Here is a 22694-nt window from a genome sequence, read left to right as displayed (position 1 = left end):
CCTCAGACCTGTCTAATCTGGTCTAGGGGAGTGAAAGAGGGTCCCCTTATTCTGGCTGCATTGTTGTGTTGGAATGGCAAAGGTGGCGGGGAAGGATGTTTCATTGGGATAGACTGCTCTATGAAGGATAAGGGCATAGATGGTGTGAAGCAAAGAATGTTTTTGTGCTCTTCAACATGTCTGCTCAGTAGAAGAGGACATGTATGTTTCACTGCGGCCTCCGATCTCAACTGGCTGTTTTTATCATGGGAGGCAGTCAGGTTTGATCTGCTCTTAAAAGCCTGGCATCAAGTCACCTGTCACGCTCTTATCTTAGGCTCATCTTTGTTTAAACACAAGAAGACAGGACGTGTCTTTCAAAAGTCCTTGTCACCTAACTCATATTGAAGATAGTTTTATAGGTGCATTTCCGAAATTTTAGGAAAACATATCAATCCATCACCGCAAATAGCTATCTTTGGCAGGTTTCCTGACAATCTCTCGACAACTGTTGTTCAGGATAATGTTTTAGCCTTCACCTCTGTGATAGCCTGTAAGAGGATACTACTTTTGTGGAAGTCCTCAGAACCACCCGCCTTTAAACTATGGCTACACGATATTCTCCTTTTGCTTAAGTTAGGGGGAAAAAAAATTCATCTCAGAAGATGTGACGGAAAATTCTGTTCTCATTGGGCACCCTTGCTCCACTATTTTGGAATGCTCCCACCTGACAACACAGTATAATAGACCTGGATGTCAGGGTCTGGTGACTCCTAACTCTGAATTAAATCGGTGTGTATATATTATTTTATTATTTGTTTTTTTCTTTTTTTCTTTTCTTTTCTTTTTTTTGTGGATATTTCTGAGGCATGTATTTTTGGGGAGGTTGCTTCTTCATCAATATTTAGTAGATTGGTCTGAAGAAAATATGTATTGTACATTATTATCTATCTTTTCTTTGAAATGGGGAGCAAAACAAAACCATGTACATCTATCTACCTGTTATGTTGAACAATTTTTTCTATCAAGAATTTTTTTTAAATTAAAAAAAGAAGAATGCATGATGTGCGTATGAGGGAAAGCAGTGAGGCGAAAACAAAGGAGAAGAGAGAGAGAGAGCTTATCAGACAACAGATAAGTTGTCATCTGCAATGCAGCTAGCAGTCGTCTCAAGGAGCAGAAATATTTGCCTCCTGTAATTTACTGCTAGCTTCATTTTCACCTTTGCACGTGAATTGAATAATTGTTAGTGTGTGGATTTTTATTTAAAAACAACACTCACACAAATATAGCATCAATGTTTTATTAATCAACAAAAGGAAACACGTTTTGCGCACAAACGGTTTTGAAGACATTTTGTGATTAAGGGCTACACAAATTGACATGACTTAACAAACAACTGTACAATACAATAATACACTACTGAAACATGAGCCCAAAAGGAGTAGGCTGAAGCCAAAGCTTTTAAATGCCTACCCTTGATCCATTTTTTACATGCAGGGAAGACCTATTCAAAACAAGAAAACATAACTTAACCCCACAAAGGAAGAGAAACAAGAAAAAATTATTATTCACATTTCAAACCTATAATATCGCTAGTGACTTATCATACCCCCCAAAACTCTTGATATATTAATCTTCTACAGTATATGTAGCCCAAATTTGTATAGTATATGATGTTTTGAAATTGACGTAAATAAGGGACCTTTTAAAGGTCATCATCTAAATTGTTCCGTATATGAATACCTTTTTGGTGGTACAAACACTTTTCGATGCTGTGCTAAAATATTGAACCCTGAAGTTATGGATTCTCCTCATCATGCTGATATTATGTTGGCATTAAGGAGGGACCCTAAGTAAAAAACAACCTCTTTAAACAGTTACCATAAAATTCGCCGGACCTGATTGTAAGCCGCACCCATTTCATTTTTGAAGAAAAAAAAAATTTGTACATACATGAGCTGCACCTGACTATAAGCCGCATGTGCCTACATAAAAACATGAGATATTTAAGAAATACGGTACAAAGAGTTTTAATAATCTACGGTACCTTAAACTCTTAACGTTAGGGGCCGGTCACACAGACATTTACGGCTGAATCACGGCCAGAAATTTCTGCCTTTGAGGCGGACGCTATTGGACGCATTGAATTCGCCATTCAGACGAGATACAGCGGTGCTTAACACGAGGTCGGAAATTCGCGGGTGGCAGCGCGAAAATGTTTTGTGCTGCTCGATTCTTCAGAGCGCGGGTACACAGCCTTTCACTAGCGTATTAAGGCTGAACCACGGTCAGAAATTTCTGAAGCAGATGCTGTTGGGCGCTGTTGGACGTTTTGAGACCGCCATATAGACGAGATAGAGCAGTGCTTTACTCGCGGTCGGAAATTTTCACGTGGTTGGCCGCGTTCAAAACTTTTGAGCTGCTCAAAAGTTTGAGCACGTGTTAAACCGCGTGCCGCACACGTGGTCAACACGAAGTAATGACGCGGAAATGACGCGGAACGACGTGCTCTGGCCGCGGCCAGGGCGTGGTTACACATGGGTAGGACGGGAAATTTCAGCGGGTAATCGTGGGTGGAGCATGGTAATAGCATGTTCTGCGCCTGTATCGCGGTGTTATTACGTGAAATTAGCGTGTTACGCGTGTGACAGTCAAACGCCTTTCTCCGCGTATATACAGCGCGATTTGCCGATCACTCGTCATTTGTGCTCGTGACGTCAAGGGGGTGAACATGGATCCCCGTCAGCGTATTTTCTCTTCATTTCGAATAAATCTTTCGGTGCATTCGCAGTAAGCCTTTAATTCTGGGACCTTAGCTTGGCCTTTTGGTGTGGTTCTAGGATTGTGTATTTTTGACTTGAGATGGAATAAGAGCTTGCTCTGTCCACTCCACGCATCGGCCCGGAATTGCAGTACCTCCAGGCACGGTGCATTCGCAATGATCGTAGCAAGGCTTTAGGGCTAGGACCTTAGCTTGGCCTATTGGCTGAGAGTAAGTGTCCCGGCTCCTAAGCTCTGTAGCGTATTATGAACTGATCGATAATGGATAATGAATAAAGAAGCAAACACCCTTAAACCCCAGGCCCCCCCGTCAGCGTAGTGATCTCGTCTTAATTCATTTTTATTTCTAGGCATTTCTTTTCAAGATAATAAAATAAAAATGATGCCATAGCTTGAAATCTTGATCTTCACGGGACTGGGTCTTGTGCGGTTATGATTGCTACAGCCCGGTGCCGAGATTTGCATCCCCTCGCTAATACAACCACCTTTAACTCGTTATATCTCACTTTTAGGGAATGTAATGGCGAACGTATAACTAAAACCACATCGTCTTGCATTTGTTGGAAATGTAATACAACTTAATCCACTTTGTTTTTGTTGTGAACGTAATCGAGCAGTAATGCACACCGTATATAAAATCCTCCCCCCCTCGCGTGAACGCGCATTCTGCTGCGCTTCCAACGAAAGCGATCGTATTCTATATAAAACGCTTATTAAAACTATAAAGCGAGCTAATTATAACAATTGGGAGATCCTAGTCTATATAACGCGTTTATTTAAACAATAAAGTGCGATCGTATTCTACAAAATGCGTTTGTTAACGTGGATGAAAAAGTCACGCGAGGGGGCGGGGCGGTGTGGGTGTTGCGTAGGAGTCGGATTTGGGCACAACACCGGCTCGGGAGCTTTTATACCCGTGGTCCACACGAGAAAATGACGCAGAAATGACGCGATGAGGAAGCGGAACAGTCGCCGGCGTCTGTTTTGCGGGCATACCACCGACGAACAGCGGGTTAGCCAATTTTGCGCATTTTCCATCCCGGGCAACCACGGGCAAAAAAAAACCGCAAAATTTTAGCCGTGATTCAGCCGCAAACGGCTGTGTGACCGGCCCCTTAAGGTGAACTACCAACGCTCCGACTTTTGATGAACAAATATGTGTCTGTATGATGTCACCAGTCACTGAAACATGTCATGCCACATATCATTAGAAGGCTTAAACTCTTGGGATATAAAATATCCTCATAAAAGAAACATCACGATCAGTCTGAAACAAGATATCGGAGAAATATAAAGCTGGCGTAACTCACCATTATGTTCGCGAAAATGGCTTCGTTACATTAAGGACAATCCATATAATCCAACCGTGTAAAATATTTACTCCAAAACACACAATAATGCCAACAAATAGGAATCCGCCTGCTTCGTTGGATGTTGCTTCTCTTAATCCTAACATTTGCCCACATTATTTCCGTTTGAAAATAAACAGACCCCTACAATTATTCCAGTAGTAGTTAGCCCTCCCATTTCGATTGACATATTTTCCATGATGAGCGTTTGTTAATGCTAGTTGTATTCATGCACAAAGCGTCTTCCTCGAAGCATATATTCCACCTGTGTCACTCTTACCTTTACTGCTCAGGCGCCCCTGGCGGCCATTAGAAAAAAATGCACAAATAAGCCGCATTATTGTATAAGCAGCAAGGTTGAAAGTTTGGGAAAAAAGTCACGTGTTATAGTCCGAATTTTACTGTAGATGTAATAATGTGTCAACTTTTCTTATGTGGAACTTTGGGTTGGTTAACACGACAGGCATGGAGTAAATTCTTTTCTAACCATGGTTTTGCTTTGCTCTCTCATGACCACCCTGTATTTTGGCCCCACATGAAAAATGTCTTGAAACTTTCATTCTGGGTGGGATTGCTGCTGTGTTTTTAGTGAATGGTCACTCGTTAATTAAATAACTTGCTGCAGCTTTAAAGTTTTCATACATACGAGAGGTCAACAATCCATCTTTGCGAATTGCAACTGTAACGTAAGCGTGTCCTCCTCTGCTCACGTTTTTCCGTTTCCTTTTTCTTCTCGTTTGCCTTACAGACAAACAGAATGAGCTGGAGCTTCCCTGTCATGTCCCCAAATCAAGAGAAAGGAAGCGGCGCCAAGGCCAGCAGCAGCACCAACCGCCACAGCAGCAGCAGCAAAGCGCCGTGATGACTCAGATTGGCGGCGTGAAGAAAGTCAACTACACACCTTGCATCTCTGGAGGTGCCAACAATCGCTTCGGGGTCAAAACCGATCAGGAGGAACTACTGTCAAAGGTAACAGGTTCATCTCATGAGGAAATATTTTAAAAAACGGGGTATCTTGAGCTATCTATGCTGGTTTTGATTTAGGACCTGGAGGGCATCAATAAATGGGGACTTAATATCTTCAGGGTAGCAGAGCACTCTCACAACCGGCCCCTCACGTGCATCATGTACGCCATCTTTCAGGTCAGTGCCCTCCCTGCGTGCCTATCCTCCTCATCTCTTTATTTTAAGATCACAGTGAGAGATCTGGGATAGTTTTTCTGCAGAGTGTAAAAAATAGGAAATAATCAATTTACTGACTAGTTTATCTCCAAGCTAATCAGTAATATTAGTAATGGTAACTTATGTCAAATTTTTAATTCCGAATCCCGGGACCTAAGGCTTATCGGCATTAATAATTCACAAGCAGACTAGTATTAACTGAAATTTAAAAAAAAAAAAAAAAAAATTGCGTTTACTTTAATAATCAACTATGACTTTTTGTGCTAATTTCTATTATTTAAGAAATAGAATTAGAGACTCCATCTTAATTCACTATTTTTTGTAAGATTTTACACATGGTCATTTTAAAAAAGATTTCATGTTTTTGAAGAGAACTACAGAAGTAAACACTTGTTTTTTTTGTCACATTAATTGATGAATCGGCTTAATAGTTGAGAGATTAATCTATTAATAAGTTGATTGTCAACTGCAGTGGCATTGTGGCTAAGTTCGGATGTCATTCCATGTCTTTAAAGTCGCCAGTGAATTGACGTTCTAGATAGGGGTAAGCAACAAGCTGCTTTGCAGCTGCATTTGGCTCTTTTGCGCTTCCTAGTGCCTCACTAGTACTATTTCAAAGTTGTTTGATCATTGAAAAAATGATGTTTTTTGTAGGAGCGCAAACTTCACGAGAACATTCTTAACGTTTTTCAATATAAATATACACAGTATGTGTTTCCTTCGTTAAAAGGTTTGTTTTAATTTTTTGTATGTTGCTTGTTTTTTAGGAGGGGTCCAATATGGGTGTTAGGTTGCCAACCCCTTGTCTAGGTTTACAGAAGCATCCATGTTCATTTCTTTTAGTCATTTAACAGATTTCACAAAATATTTTAGCATTTAGTCTTCACAGAGGAGGTGATTTACATGCCTGAATAGAAAAAAATGGGACGAATCAAAAAGTAGTTAAATTTATGTGGTTTATTTAAATATTTAAATGTACAGTTAGAACACATTTTGTTAAACGTTTACGCTGAACATTAACAAGGGTGTAACAATCCTAAAAATTAAATAATACTGCTGAAACTCCTGGTTCTTAAAAACAATGGAGCCCAAAAATGTACCAAGAAATTCTTTATAAAAGTGTTTCAATATGACTACAAATGTGTTTATCGGCTGTGATGGGTATTGTTACTTTGTTTTTTAATCGCCGATTGTACAAATCTTACAGTCGGGTGTAAAATGTATCCTCGCTGTTTAGGTCACTTGATTTGGTTGAGTGTTTTCTTCCTTAACTTTAATTTGCGTCCACAGGAGCGAGACCTGATGAAGACATTCAAGATTCCTACCGATACTTTTGTGACGTTCATGCTCACCCTGGAGAGCCACTACCACTCGGACGTGGCTTACCACAACAGCTTGCATGCAGCCGACGTGGCCCAGTCCACCCATACGCTGCTGTCTACACCCGCTCTCGATGTAAGCACACATTAGTACATCCACAAGTAGAAAATGTTGAATGTGACTACCGGTATTCCTCCGCTTGAAATTTGGCTGTCGTTATTGTGGCTGTTCCCATCTTTTCAATGGTTTAATGAGCTGACTAGCATTGACGTCAAGCCGAGCAAAATTGCATACCAGACGGTTAACGCAAAAAGGGCTCAGCTCCAAAACCATGACAATCCCGCTCAGCCAGTTGACTTATTTATTTTATTGTCTCTTCACAATTCAGGCCGTCTTCACTGATCTGGAGATCTTGGCCGCTATTTTTGCAGCTGCGATTCATGACGTTGATCACCCCGGAGTTTCCAATCAGTTCCTAATCAACACCAGTGAGTGTTCTTTTCATGAATCTCTGTAAATGTCCGTGTTTAACATGCAGGTGCATTTGCACGCTTTAATGGGACTTGCTTCTGAAGCCAATAGCGTTGGCGTTTTAAGGAGACATTGCACAGTTGCTATAGTTACCTGCGCTCTATTTCATTCCCCTTTTGTCATCCCTCAGATTCGGAACTGGCTCTGATGTACAACGATGAGTCGGTGCTGGAGAACCACCACCTGGCTGTGGGCTTCAAACTACTGCAGCAAGACAACTGTGACATCTTCCAAAACCTCAGCAAGAAGCAGAAGCAGGCGCTCAGGCGGATGGTCATTGACATGGTGAGAAAGCCGGAGCTACCACCGTCCGTTGATCCTAACATGACATCTGACATTTGGAAACCTCCTCCCTCACGCAGGTTTTGGCAACTGACATGTCCAAACACATGAGCCTGCTGGCAGAGTTGAAGACTATGGTGGAAACAAAGAAAGTGACCAGTTCAGGGGTTCTTTTGTTGGACAACTACACAGACAGGATGCAGGTAGCTTGAGAATCAGTTTTGCCCTCGATAAGGCAACACTTGGATCCAAAAACTTAAACTCGTACCATTCCTGTAGGTTCTTCGCAACATGGTCCATTGTGCAGATCTGAGCAATCCCACCAAGCCCTTGGATCTGTACCGGCAGTGGACTGACAGGATCATGGATGAGTTCTTCCAACAGGGAGACAGAGAGAGAGAGCGAGGAATGGAGATCAGCCCAATGTGTGATAAACACACGGCGTCAGTGGAAAGGACGCAGGTGAAGTTGACACACTAAAACGAAACACCTAGCGCTGGGAGTCATTATGTGGACAGAACCCCTAATGCCAAGCGTTAAGCAGGAAGGCAATGGGCACCAATGTTGTAATTCTTAGGTCTGACTTGGCTGAGGCTCGAATCAGCGACCTCCCAAGCACTAAATACCTAAAAAAATACATTTTATATATATATATCCAACCATTCATCATCTGACCGCTTAGTGTCGCGGGGGTGCTGGAGCCCATCCCAGCTATCTTCGGGCAGGGGACATACATACAGATAGATAGATAGATAGATAGATAGATAGATAGATAGATAGATAGATAGATAGATAGATAGATAGATAGATAGATAGATAGATAGATAGATAGATAGATAGATAGATAGATAGATAGATAGATAGATAGATAGATAGATAGATAGATAGATAGATAGATAGATAGATAGATAGATAGATAGATAGATAGATAGATACATAGATAGAGATTGCTTAAAATGACAAAATGGCCGATTGTAAATCATTTTGTTCATTATAAGTATTACTTCCTTTCCTACTATAATAATAATAATAATTTCCTTTGTATTGTCATTCTTTGTAAGAACGAAATGTCGATACACCTGACCCGTTGTAGCGAGCCAATGCAGCCGCAGCCAACAGAGGGCGCCGCCATTTTACCAATGTTATAAGTCTTAGGTATGACTCGGCCGAGGCGCGAACCAGCGACCTATAGCAGGGGTATCAAACTCATTATAACTCGGGGGCCACACGATAGAACAAACATTCTGTCGGGGGCCGGAGTTGTTTATTAAAGAAAAAGAAAAAGAGAGATAAAGAAATAAGAGAAAGTGGGGAGGGACAAAGAAAGATACAGAGAGGGAGAGAGCGTGAGAAACAAAAGATAAAAAGTGGTGAGAGAGGGGGAAAAGAAAGGGAAGAAAAAAATCCAAAGAGAAATAGAAAGACAGAAGGAGAGAAAGGAGAAAAGAAAGCGCGAAGAGTATGAAGAGAGAAAGAGAAAAGAGAGAAAAGGAAAAAAAGGAAGTTAGAGCAAAAGAGGTCAAAAGACACAGAGAGACAAAGAGCAACAAAGGAAGAGAAAAAGAGAGACACAGAGAGTGAAAAAGATAAAGACAGAGTGGGAGAAAAGGGGTGGAAAAGAAAGAGAGAGAGAGAGAAATAAATACAAGTACAGTGTCTTTGTTCGAGGCACCTTTCTTTGGCAACATCGAGTTGACATATTTCAACATGCAGCTTGTTTTTCTCTTGCGCTTCTCTGAGTGTTGTCTCGCGGGCCTGATTCAATCCCTTAGCGGGCCTGACCTGGCCCGCGGGCCGCCAGTTTGACACCTGTGTACTATAGTTTTACCTTTTGTCTCTTCATAATTTTTCTGGAATAATAAGAATATACTTAAAATGAGCACAATTGTCTGAGTTAGCAGAATCTTTCCTTTTTTAGTCATAATCATAGAATTTGAAAAACATTTGAAATGAGCAAAATTCTCCTCCAACAAAGCAAGGGTATGTTACTTAGAAAGATTGTTTTACAGTTTTCATTTTTGCTCCATACGATTTTTCCCACAACTGACGGTCACCTTTAATGACGGCATCCTCTATCCCTTCCAGGTGGGCTTTATTGACTACATCGTGCATCCTCTTTGGGAGACGTGGGCTGATCTGGTCCACCCGGATGCTCAGGACATCCTGGATGTGCTAGAAGACAACAGGAACTGGTACCAGAGCATGATCCCTCAGAGTCCCTCCCCTCCTTTCTATTCGGGCGAAGGCGAAAGAAGTCCGGACGGGGATGCCATTGGCGTTCCCGTCGCCAGCAAATTTCAGTTTGAGCTGACGCTTGACGAAGAAGAGAGCCAGACTGTCGCCATAGAGATGCGCCAAAGCCGGAGCCCCGGAAAGGAAAGGCTAGACACGGGCCCGCGTGACGTCTCACCCGCCGAGACATAGCCAGACCGACCGCCACGACGGAGGGAGCTGTTTTATTGCAGCAGGAAAAATCCTGTAAAGTTGGCTCTTTGGAGCTTGCAGGCTTAGAGGGCCTCGCCACGCGGCCAATGAGCTCGGGAAACCCGGTGGCCATTTCATTTTGGCTGTTTATGCTTGAAGGTGCAAGAAATCAGGGAGCATGCTGGACGTGGCAAAGAAAGGGAATTGCGGACGATACACGTTTGTGTCTTCGGACTGGTGGGGAATTCCTACTTGGACGTTTGTTGGATTTCAGTAAAAACTGGACAACTTTCTATTTTATTTGGAATAAACTTTCAACTACTGGTTAGCAATTTGTAACTAACATTGAATCCTCTTTGTCTCCGTTTAAACATGTCTTAAAACAATAAGTGTGTGTGCCTTTTTCCCCCATGTTTTTGTATACAAAATCACATCCTTTGGTGAATTTACTTTATTTGTAATTTATTGAACATGTATGTAGCTGTCAGATGATTTCCCAGAGAAATGTTATGTCTTCCTAAAATGGGTGCACCGATTCATTGACGAGCTGACCTGAAATTCTTTATTTCTGGGGGATCTGCAATAAACCAATCACTTCCAAAATAACCAGATTTTTTCCGCCAATCTCATCTACCTGCTTATCGTGTCTAAAAACAAATAGAATTGTCATCTTTTTCAAGATACCTAAATAAATTCTTACATTATTGGCAGATTTATTTGCTTATCTTAAGTATATGTTTAGTATCAGACTAGAAAAAATACTTTAAGATGAGACTAAAGACCTACCCATCGGTAGATGAGAGACAGCTTTGTTGATATTAGTCAATTTTTAAATGATGAAACATTATGAGGAAAAGAAAAAGTTGCATCGCATTTTATAAAAATAGAAATAATCAGGATTTGCAATAATCAAGATTGACGGGTATGTTACTGTTTAACAAGTAGTGGATCGGTGATCAGACGGAAAATTGCTATCAGTGCACCCCGACTTTCTACCTTTCCTGCAATAGCATAAGCTCATTCTCACTGAAGCATTCAGTAGCTGCATCTCCAAATCACAATCACTTTCCAGCACACTTATGCACTTTTTGGCTCCAAGTGATTCACGAGGACAATGACGACCCGCAACCAAAAACAAAATCCTCTCATCATTTTATCAATTCTCCCTTTTGATTAAAATCTTCATCTTTCAAATCCAAAGATCTTCAACGCTGCAAGGTATGCGGCGTAATGTAGTTGGGCCGGCCATGATGAATGAGTTAAACCGTTCTGGTCCATGTGAGGCGGGTGGATGACATCAGTCAGACAAACGCCAACAAGATGTCAAAATCTCTCGCACGCAATCCCATAACTTTTATGTCAAGCTGCAATTTTTGGCCTTTTCCATGAGGTCGAGTAGTTGCGCACACCTTCCAGTCATGTGAACTTACTTAACTCCGTGACTCATTCTTAACTTCCCCCGACTGTAGACACGCATGTGCGCTTTGTTTAGCCGTACCTTATTGTTTTTACTGAGGCAATTTTTGTCGACACTTCTGCAGCTGATTGCCGATCTGTCGTCCTTATCTTAAAGGTACTACCTTTTTGGGTGTGAGCTGGTTGATGAGGCGCTTTCTTCCGTGTGTGTCCGTGCGTGTGTATGTTAAATGAATACTGAATTGCACAGAATATTGTTGCACCCGGCCTTGTAATGCTGACTATTTATTTTCTTATTGATATTTGTTCAAAATTGTCACTGTATGTTTTTTATTTATATGCACTACCACGTGTCAAAATCAGTTTGACTGAACTTGCTAAGTGGCTCGTTTCATTGTGCTCTGCTTATTTTGTTCTTACGAAGCAACTTGACAATATGCAGCTCTTTTTTGGACTTTTTAAAAAGTACTGTACTTTTTTGGGGGATGAGGGAGGGACATTTGGATCTTATATGGGGTGCAGAAGGTTTCACTTTAATGGAGGTTTTTTGTTTGCGTACGGTGACGGGTCATTGTACAGCTTGGAATATCTCGTGAAATGTTACCATTGGAATTATTTTTTCTTCAACCAATGTCTTCTAACGGATTATTAAAATGGGCATGTATTACAGTTTTCTCACTATGAAGTCTTTCTTGAGGGTGGAGTAGTGACACAACTTGCATGGAAAAAAACGGATTTATTGGCAAAAAGGTGGAAAATCCTAACACTCCACGTGGGGAGTCAAATACAAAATTGAAAAAAAAGTTAGTTTATGAGATCCAGAGCCGGTCACAGGATGGTAAAGGGAAATCGGTTTGCCAGAGTCAAGGGAAGAAAGCCAGAATCAAGCAAACAATTTAACAGCCTCTGCTGTCGGACCAGTCATTAAAAAGGGCGCCCCTGATTAGGGTCAGATGCGGATGGCAGAGGGCAGGTGCGCAGTTCAGTCAATTTCCCCCAGGTTGGGACCTTCTGCGGGAAGGTGGCATGCAAGATCTTGACTGAAAACGTGAAATCTGTAAATGTTTCGCTCAAACTAATCATGGACTGAGACCTAGGTGATCCTTTTTACAGCTTTATAAATTTGTGGTTGGTAAGACACCAGTTTTATAATAGCCAAACACTGATAATGCGTATCATGTCTAACTGATACCTTTGTGGTTTATGGTACTGATGGATGCCACAGATACCAAGCACCGATACTGAACTACAGTGGGACCTCGGTTATCGCAGTTAATGGGGACCAAAACCACCCGCGAAAAGTGAAAATCCGCGAAGTAGCGACGCCCCTTCGAAAATGCTTTTATTATTATTTTATTTTGTTAGGATTATTTTTTAGACCCGGTTAATGGGGACCAAAACCACCCGCGAAAAGTGAAAATCTGCAAAGTAGCGACGCCCTTTCAAAAAAAAAAAAAAACACCCCTCCTGTATACAGTACAATACAGTACACCATATGGAATATGGTTAGAGAGAGAGATTCTTGTTAAACAATCAAACAATAAAACAAATTTTAACTTACCTCTTACAACAAGTTCTTTTAAGCGTAGTTGATAAAATAAAACCTGTGCAGTACGATGAGGTAATAACGATGAACGACTGCACAGGGGCAGGAAGAGCTTTACTGCTCCTCGGATGACGGCGCAGACGATGCAGGAGAAGCTGCAGGAGAAGCTGCAGGAGGCGGCGTAATGGATATTGTCGGGCTATTCTAGCGTAGCTATTTCCTGCTTTCAATTTGTCCAATAAACTCACTTTTTTGGTAATTGTTAGCATCTTTCGCTTTTTCTTCGGTTCACAAGCTGCACCAAGGGATGAAGAGCGTTTAGGAGCCATCACGAGGACTTCACAAAACTTTAAAAATCTCCGTGAGACAAAGGCTAACTACAGTAATGCGAGAAGCGTACTGTATTGTGCTGTACAGTATACGTACGAGATAAGCGTGGTCTACTGTAGTGAATGGGCCAATGGGGAGTCAAGTATTCAGCGAGTGCTGGCCAATGAGCTTGCGTTTATGGCCGTGATGCTTAGCAGATACGTGCATTTCTTTGTGTTTTAAAATTTTGTAAAATTATGCAATTACTAATTCTAATTGAATATTTTGTTTTCAAATTTTGTGAAATAGCGTAATTTCTAATTTTAATGTAATATTTTTCATTATTATTATTATTTTAATTGATATTATTATTATTATTATTTTTTATTTTTTTAAAAATATTATTGTTTTTTAGTTCCGCGAAGCTCTGAACCCGCGAACGTCGAGCCGCGAGGTAGCGAGGTCCCACTGTATATGTTTTACGCCCTTAGCAGAATTTGGCGCTATACTGTAGTGTTACAGTGCGGCAGTGTTTCCAAATATTTTGCGATTGCGTTGAATGTTAAGCCACTTATCAAAAGCACTGGTATTAGTATTCAGTATCAGTGTGTAATCGAAGTGAATACTGGTTCAGGCATCAATTTGCGAAAGACTATATATTTAAAAATTTAATTTAAAAAAGCAGGATAGCTTATTGGCTCTGGAGAGCTCCTTCAGTGAGAGGCTGCTTCACCCCAAGTGTGTGAAGGAGCGGTTCTGCAGGTCCTTCCTTCCTGCAGCCGTCAGACTATATAATACTCAGTGCTCCTCATTGACTCCACACCCTCCATGACTTTGCATATTTACACAGTACTGGCCACTTTACCTTGACTATTTTGCACACCTGCCATTGGAAATATTCTGGTTTTTATATTTTATATTTTTAAATACTTGTTTATACTGTTGGTATACTTAGTTGTTATTAATTGTCTTACAGCTGTAACAAAAGAAATTTCCCCATTGTGGGACGAATTAAGGATGATCTTATCTCATCTTTACAAAAAAACATTTCTAGAGTGACGCTTCCTCATATTATGAGTGAAAAATATCATAATTACTCCACAACTTGCAAATGAGTTAAATTCCTATGGCCACACACACTCGATGCAGTGTAAACAGTAAGAGTACAAAGAAAGAGATAGTGATGCTATTTGCTTAGCCCTCAGGGCATTCACTCTCCCGTGGCCTAGAGCACCTTTACCCAAACTGATAAGCGGCACCTGAACTACACAATCGAGCCGCCGGGAATAAAATAAATAAATAACGGAATTAGCATGAAAGCAGAGATGACGTCAAACGCTTCTGAGCTACTGACTAAGTCAACAACGCACGAAGGGAAACACCCGATATTATCTCTGATGGGTTTTGCTTGGCTGCTGAAAGTATGCAAACTAAAACTGTCTCTGGTCCCCAAAAAAAACGTTTCTGGCGGACTCATCAACAGAATCTAACATTCATTCGAATATTAACGGCACTAATTGTCCGAGACCACCCAAAATCGTCACTGCTCCGTGTTTGAGGCCTCAGAACTTTTACAGCAGGGGTCTCCAACCTGGTGTCCGCGGGCACCTGGGCGCCCCCTGAAGACCGCTGTGGTGGCCACGGACCTGTTCTGAAAATACCCCACTCGTACTTTGTCGATGGGAATTTGTAATAAAATATTTTTTTGGGGTGGTTGACTGGTCTTATGTTTCTTTTCTCTTTTTTTCTTTTGTTCTTTCCTTCTATTGTTCTTTTCTTCCTCATTCTCTCTTTCTCCCTCTCTCTCTCTAGCTCTCTCTCTAGCTCTCTTTTTATATTTCTCTATTTTCTCCTTCCTTTTTCATTTTCCTCTCTTACTCTTATTCTCACTATCTCCCTTTCTTCCTTTTCTTTCTCTCTCCCTCTTTCTCTTTCTCTCCATCTTTCCTTCACTCACTCTCCCGCTTTCTCTTTCTTTCTGTCTTTTCCCCTCTCTTCTATTCCCAATGATTAACCTGGTAATAACATAATAACAATATAGTATGTAGTACAAGATACGTTATTATTTAAGAAATGTAGATCAAAATGGGTGCCCTCCACGCTAATAAGTAGCAAATAGTAGCTCTCAGCATGAAAAAGGTTGAAGACCCCTGTTTTACAGCAAACTTCTGCAATAACAGCCTTTCAATTACAGCACCCGGTTGACTTCGCGACGGTCGATCCGAATGAAAACAAACAGCAGCTGGCGAGTCGAAATTTCAGGATGGAGTTTGTTTTTTTAACGTGGAAACGGAGAGAGCGGATTTGTTTTGCAGGAAGCGCTCCGCTTCCTCTCGGCCTCAGCCAAAGACCGCGGGGCCTTTTCGGGGAGGGGGTCGACCTCAGGTCCGGCTCGGACGCAGACGCTCGCTGTATGCTGCCAGAATTGGATCTGTAGCGTGACGTCAGTCGGTGACAAACCGCCTAGCTTCGCGGTGAAATTTTCAAAGGAACTCTCCACCCGTTGCTAAGAAAATTGAAGCACCTCCATGGAAAAAAGTCATAGACAAATGTGTCTATATTTACCGTAAACAGACACCACCATTGGTTTTCATGAACGTGCAGGAAAACTGTTCAACTTAAAGGGACAGTGTCAAGTCATGTTTATTCGTATAGCCTTGATCAGTCTCATGGGGTTGCACAGACTACAGGCTATTATTACACATCCCCTGATCTAAAACCTACATGAGGGTAAGGAAAAACTCAAAAATCTGAACATTAGGAAAATGAAGTAACCCTGAGAAGGGTCATCCCCCTTCCAGGATGACCAGGTCAAAATGGATGTTGCAACACAAATATCGTCGCCGTGAAATATAGGTCATTCATAAGCTATAGATTAGATATAGTGTGTTTTAAGCCTAGATTCAAACAGTTTCACTTAGGTCACAGATCAAATCTCAGGGGGCAGAGCAGCGCCTCCAAGAGGTAAAGAGAAAATAACTTTGTTTATCAAACATATTAAAACTGTAACAGAGAAAAGAAGGTTTTATTGTCTTACTTCAGAGGTGGGGTGCGTCGTTTAAAATAAAATATTGTTTCATTTAAGTATGTGTTTACAATATCCAACCAAGTTTTGTAGGGCCCCATATTGGAGACCTTGGCTCTTAGGTTATTTTCATAGCCTGCCCTCCTGGTATAAGAGTGATTGTCAGACATTTTATCAGTGCATTTGTGATACAACACAGCCTTGTTATGTCCCTCACATTGCTCAGAATATTCAGTTTAATAAAAACCTCAATGGTACCCGTCTCACAACACAGACATTAAACGATCACACACAGAAGGAAAATTATAAAATTTTAATTGAAAGTTTGGGAGTTTGAATCAATTAGACTTATTTGCATTATGATTCAATTTACACTCAAAGTTGCTTAGTTTGCTAAGGCATTATGTACCAAAAAATTGGTTTTACAGGCATTATTAATAAGTATAATTTTTAAGTAAGTTTCAGGGTTGTCTTTTCAAATGAAATGATCTGCATTTATATAGCGCTTTCCAAGTCAATGACTTCCCAAAGCGCTTTACAATGTGCTCCACATTTCCCAATAGCGGCCTTGCAGCCATGTAAGGCGCTAACCTGCTTATTGGGGGTAGTAGGGGTTCAGTGTCTTACCCAAGGACACTTCGACATGTAACACGGAGGAGCCGGGATTCGAACTGGGGTCCCTTGATCCCAAGACAAGCGCTCTACCTCCTGAGCCACTGCCGCCCCAAATCTCTTTTTCATCGGCAGAACTTGTGGAAAAATATGGTAAAATAAAAACATATCAAAAACAGAAAAAAACAAAAACAGGAAAAATTTACTTCAAGTAAAATATATATATATTTTTTATTTTAGTTTCGGAATTGACTTTACAATTTTTTTTTACATTTTTTTAAGCGTTGCATTAAAAAAGGAACATTGTAATATTTGACCTAACCGAAAATGAGTGAACAAAGGCACAAGGTAGAATACAAACCTTTTTAAACGTCTTTTTAAAAATTGATAATTGCATCATGCCAAACAAAATCGGCATGAAACCGCCAATCAACGATACCAAACCATCTAGTTTAAGGGAACAGAAAGAGCTGGAGAAATATGGAGAAGAAAAGTGAAAAATTAAGATAAATAATATACATGAAAATGCTAATTGTGAAAGGTAATTCAAAAAATGGGGGAGTTTCCTAAGTATGGTATACAGTACATGATTTGGAAGTTGGGAATGTTTATCCAACTTAAGATTTGACCAAAAAAGACAAATTATCCGACAACATTGTAAAAATTGGAAAGAATACAAACTGTGGAGACTGAAAGTGAACAAATCACACTATTTCTCTACTCATTTTTTTGTTTAGCCCTTCAAAGGTCTTGGATTTTTGAAGGTACCCTTAGCAGAAAGATGGCAGACGTTTATGTCAGCTCATGTTATGTAAAATACACAATTCTTGATCTTCGCATATTTTAAACACTGTGCATTTATATGCTAGTTCATGTATTTTTGCATATTATTACGTCAATTTTTTTTTCCAGTAAGAGGCGCTCAATAATACCAGTGTCCCTTTAGATCAGGGGTGTCAAACTCATTTTAACTCGGGGGCCACACGATAGAACAAACATTCTGTCGGGGGTCGGACTAGTAGATTAAAGAGGAAGAAAAAGAGAGATAAAGACATAAGAGAAAGAGGTAGGGAAAAAGAGAGAGGGCAGGACAAAGAAAGAAAAAGAGAGAGGGAGAGAGTGTGAGAAACAAAAAAGATAAAAAGTTGTGAGAGAGGGGAAAAAGAAACGTAGAGGAAGAAAGAAATCCAAAGAGAAATAGAAAGACAGAAGGAGAGAAAAGAGAAAATAAAACGCGAAGGGTAGGAAGAGAGAAAGAGAAAAGAGAGAAAATGAAAAAAGGAAGTTAGAGCAAAAGAAGTTAAAAAGACAGAGAGAGAGAAAAAGAGACAAAGAGCAACAAAGGAAGAGAAGAAGAGAGACACAAAATGAAAGAGACAGAGACAGAGAGTGGAAGAAAAGGGGTGGAAAAGAGGGAGAGAGCGAGAGAGAGAGAGAGAAAGAGCGAGAAAGAAATACAAGTACAGTGTCTTTGTTCGAGGCACCTTTTTTGGCAACATCAAGTTGACATATTTCAACCTGCAGCTTGTTTTTCTCTTGCGCTTCTCTGAGTGTTGTCTCGCGGGCCGGATTCAATCCCTTAGCGGGCCTGATCTGGCCCGCAGGCCGCCTGTTTGACCAATGTGCTTTAGATCTTCTTTCATTTTTATACTGTTTCACACCCTTGAGATTTAAGTGTAGACCCAGCATGGTTCAAGGTTACAACAAAGTTATTCAGTGGAAAATTATTATTTTTCTTTACATATGTGCTGAAGATGAAAAAAGAAAAAGGAAATAGAGAAAGATAAAAAAAGAGCTAGAGAGAGAGAGAGAAAGAGAGAATGAGGAAGAAAAGAACAATAGAAGGAAAGAACAATAGAAAGAAAGAGACCAGTCAACCACCCCGAAAAATTATTTGACTACAAATTCCTAGTGACTAAGCACTCGTGGGGTATTTTCAGAACAGGTCCGCGGCCACCACAGCTGTCTTCAGGGGGCACCAGGTTGGAGACCCGTGCTCTAGAAGTTCCGAGGCCCCGAGCACGGAGCAGTGATGATTTTGGGTGGTCTCGGACAAACGGGGAAGGAAAGAGGCTGAAACGGAAAAGCATCCTCCGTTCGCGGGAAAACGAAAGGTTTGGGAAGAGATAAGATGCTGCAATTGGAAGGGGGTTTAATAGGAGGGGTCTCCTGTTTTCAGACTCTTGAATGCAACATTAGACAATAACAGGATGGGTGCTTCCAGTAAATGTCAGACACTGTCAGTCACTAAAGGTTTTTTTTTATCCCAAAAAATGTTAATTCGAGTTTTATTTTGTCTTTGCCTCATGGAAACATCAAACATGTCGACTAATTAGTAACTGGAAGTGACACTAAAGGGACAGTGTATATTATTTAACCCAAAAATATCGCTGTATGCTGTATTACAACCATCTCTCATCTCATTAGCTACACCGCTTATCCTCAGTAGGGTCGCGGGGGTGCTGGAGCCCATCCCAGCAATCATCGGGCAGTGGGCAGGGGACACCCTGAACTGGTTGCCAGCCAATCGCAGGGCACACAGGGACAGACAACTCACTCGCTCATTCACACCTAGGGACAATTTTGACCGGCCAATTCACCTGAAATGCATGTTTTTGGAATGTGGGAGGAAACCGGAATTCCAGGAGGAAACCCACGCAAGCACGGGGAGAACATACAAACTCCGCACAGGAAGTCTGGAGCTGGATTTGAACCCACGCAGGTGGTTCCCAAGACATGAACTGTGCCGCACAAGCGCTAACCACTGCGCCGCCGTGCTGCGTATTACAACCAAATTTGCAAAAAAGAATCCAAACTACGGAGACTCAAAGTGACCAAAACAGATGAACACACCAAACACTCTTGGAGTACTGTATACTGTACGTTTAAGACAAAAACATTGTAATTTGGGATTCAAAATTTTAAATGACCACTGTCTGGTATCCCACACACGCATTGTACCGATGCTAGTTACAATACAGATGGAGTTTGTCTTAAACCCTTGTGTACACCTAAATGCAACTAGGCGGACTTGTTGGACTTTATAGCTGCTTTTGCTAGTTGATGTGCCAAAGGTGCTAGCAAATAAGGCTAGTGGCTGCATCAAGCAACACTATTTACCGAGGCTAGAAGCTGTTTTGCCGTTACTAGTTAGCGGTGGTGACCCGTGCATTTTCCACCTAGGCTTACAGTAGTGCTACGTTTGAATGAATTCAACCCTCAATAACCATTTGATTGCTCAAATTATTTTACTGCAGCTAAAGTTCAACCCATAAAAAAATCATCAATAATAACCTCATCAAATTGCAATACTATTTAAAAACATACACACATTTTGATCACCAAGTTCCATTTAAACTGTACACAAAATACATCCTCCTTTCTTCACTTATTAGTGGAAAAGTGGTATTGTAAATCTGTGTCTCTCACAGCAATGAGTCAAAAAAGCTCCACATAGTTTCCTTTGTTTTGGTTATACAGTGGTTTCATCGTGTCCAGGAATATTAACCGGCTTTGACAGTAAATCTGCGACCAAATTAATTTATTTTCCTCCTTCAGCCATTGTTGGTTGACAAAAAAACACTATCTAATCTACATAGCGATATATTTTCTTGTGCAGCTCATTCTCAAGTTTAACTGGTACCATCGCTTTTGTGCATTACCGACCCCTAGCCAATCATAGTTTGTAAAACGCTGATGTTTCCCTTTGGCCTTCTAGAAGGCCCTGGCTTTGCTAACTCAAAATGTGATTGGCTAAAGCAATTGCTTGATCGACACTTATTGTATGCCACAGGGCCTGCAGAACTGATTATAAAGGAATCCGCGTACAGTAGATATCTGATAAAGTGACACTAGACACAAATTAAAGTTGCTAATACTGGTATATCTCATAATATCTAATAGCACCCTACAGACTGATACCAAAATAATTACAGTCTACTAGTTTACAAATACGATACCAAACACTGATGAGCGGTCACATCGACAAATAGAAAGACAGTATTTTATTTTTGTCAATATCCTGTTCTTATAATTTTAAGGTTTCCAGTTCCCAATCTTTAAACTGCGTACAGAAGCCGTTATTAGCATCGTTATTATCCACTTTTGATACTCTGGAATAATGCTAACGTCAGCACAGGCATTAACTGATAAAGAGCTTGCCTAAATGATATACATTTTGCAATTTTGGATGAGCACCCACATTATTAGTTTATTGACCAAAAATATACTTTAACATAAAGACAAAAAATGTTTGAGTTCCGATGACAAAATGCTTCCTCACGGTCAGATTATTTGTATTTTCCACAAAACAAAACAGAATATCGTTTGATCGGGCCACACGGTAATGTATGAGTAATAAATGTGTTATTATACAAATGCACTAACAACTGAGAACAATGCAAGCATTCTCTGCTTTCGTTTCAATGAAAACAAAATAGTGGTGTTTTACCGTAAAACTAACCACATATAAAGGTGGTGAGATCTGAGATAGGATTGTGCTTTACAGTAAAACCTGAATCAATCAACTAAAAATGCTGGAAAAACACAGCTCAGACCTCCTTTTTTGTCCTTTTCAAAGTAAAGGATATGACTAAATGTTTGTTTTGTTGGTGTGAGTTCCTGCAAACTGCACTGAGCAGCTACCTACGTGCCCGCTGGTGGTTTTTCTACCACAGGAGCGATAAGGAAGCGAAATCGGGCCTCGTGCCCCGCCCGCAGACGTTGCCTTCCACGCGGTCGTAAACGGCCTTCCTGAAACGTGGTGGCTGCACGCTGCTCCGGGTGCGACCGATGAGGGCTGCAGATATGATGATGTTGTGACTGGCCTGGCCTAAACGTGGAGATGCCGGTCCCATATATCCTAGTGTGCACGTAGCTCAGTGCGAACACGTGCAATAACGGCATTTAGTCTTCTTGATTTCAAAATAATTTGCATAAATGAGTTTAGTGAAGGACTCATTTCAGTTAGTGCAAACATAAATGCGCATACATACAACTATATGGCAAATTAAAATAAAATAAAGTGACATTTTACACAAATTGTTTACAATATGGTAATAACACATTTAAGACGTAGTCTTCTCATGATTATTTTTACACATGTAATCTAAGGTTTAAACTCGCGGCTTGCGGGCCATTTGCAGCCTGCGTGACAAAAGTTTGAAGCCCCCACCTTAATAAGAAAGTTATTGCGGCCCGTGCGAGTTGAAATTGGATGCTAACTCCGTGCTTAATAGTTAGGTGGGCCTTGAAATTGGGAACAATTCACTTGAAAATGCAGCCACAATGACAGTGTGTTCAAAATGAGAAAATCGTTAGCTTACAAAACGCGAGTTCCATCTTATGAGTTTTAAAGTTTTCAAGGCAGTACATGAATGAGACTGTACTTGACTGGCCTGTTAAAAGCATAAGAATGAGCTCAATAGACAGAGAGGGACAGAGAGAGGCGGAGAAAGACAGAGAGGGACAGAGAGACAGAGAGAGCAAGAGACAGACGGACAGACAGACAGACAGACAGACAGACAGACAGACAGACAGACAGACAGACAGATAGACAGACAGACAGACAGACAGACAGACAGACAGACAGACAGACAGACAGACAGACAGACAGACAGACAGACAGACAGACAGACAGACAGACAGACAGACAGACAGACAGACAGACAGACACAGATACAAATAGAAGGACAAAGCCAGAAAGAGACAGAGAGGCACAGAGAAAGAGACAGCTAAAGACAGAGATAATAAGATAAAGAGAGAGACAGAGAGGTAGAGAGAGATGAATTGACAGGGAGAGTTAGAGACCAATGAATATAGAGAAAAACAGACAAGAAAAGAGAAAGAGCAAGAGAGGGATAGAGAGACAAATAAAGACACAGAACTGCAGAGAAAGGAAAATAAAGGGGGAAGTGACAATGATAGAGAGAGGCAG

General features: G+C 40.9%; 1 protein-coding gene and 1 pseudogene across 2 annotated transcripts in view; both read left to right on the top strand.

The window, feature by feature from the left end:
- Positions 1–11936, top strand: part of LOC148374504 (3',5'-cyclic-AMP phosphodiesterase 4B-like) — a 51003-nt gene extending 39067 nt beyond the window's left edge. For both annotated transcript variants that reach the window (XM_088337075.1, XM_088337079.1), the window contains 8 exons: positions 4861–5081; positions 5157–5255; positions 6585–6749; positions 7003–7102; positions 7276–7430; positions 7508–7630; positions 7707–7889; positions 9513–11936. In XM_088337075.1, the coding sequence (XP_088193201.1) occupies positions 4861–5081; positions 5157–5255; positions 6585–6749; positions 7003–7102; positions 7276–7430; positions 7508–7630; positions 7707–7889; positions 9513–9851 (1385 nt within the window). In that variant the 3' untranslated portion in view covers positions 9852–11936. The remainder of the gene's footprint in view (positions 1–4860; positions 5082–5156; positions 5256–6584; positions 6750–7002; positions 7103–7275; positions 7431–7507; positions 7631–7706; positions 7890–9512) is intronic.
- On the top strand, positions 2792–2920 carry LOC148374505 (U2 spliceosomal RNA; annotated as a pseudogene).
- Positions 11937–22694: the final 10758 nt, after the last annotated feature.

Source organism: Urocampus carinirostris, chromosome 1 (genome assembly GCF_059441175.1).
Source record: "Urocampus carinirostris isolate Australia breed hairy pipefish chromosome 1, RoL_Ucar_1.0, whole genome shotgun sequence".
Classification (NCBI taxonomy): domain Eukaryota; kingdom Metazoa; phylum Chordata; class Actinopteri; order Syngnathiformes; family Syngnathidae; genus Urocampus; species Urocampus carinirostris.
The sequence above is the reverse complement of the archived record's forward strand: the minus strand, read 5'-3'. Positions and strand labels throughout refer to the sequence as shown.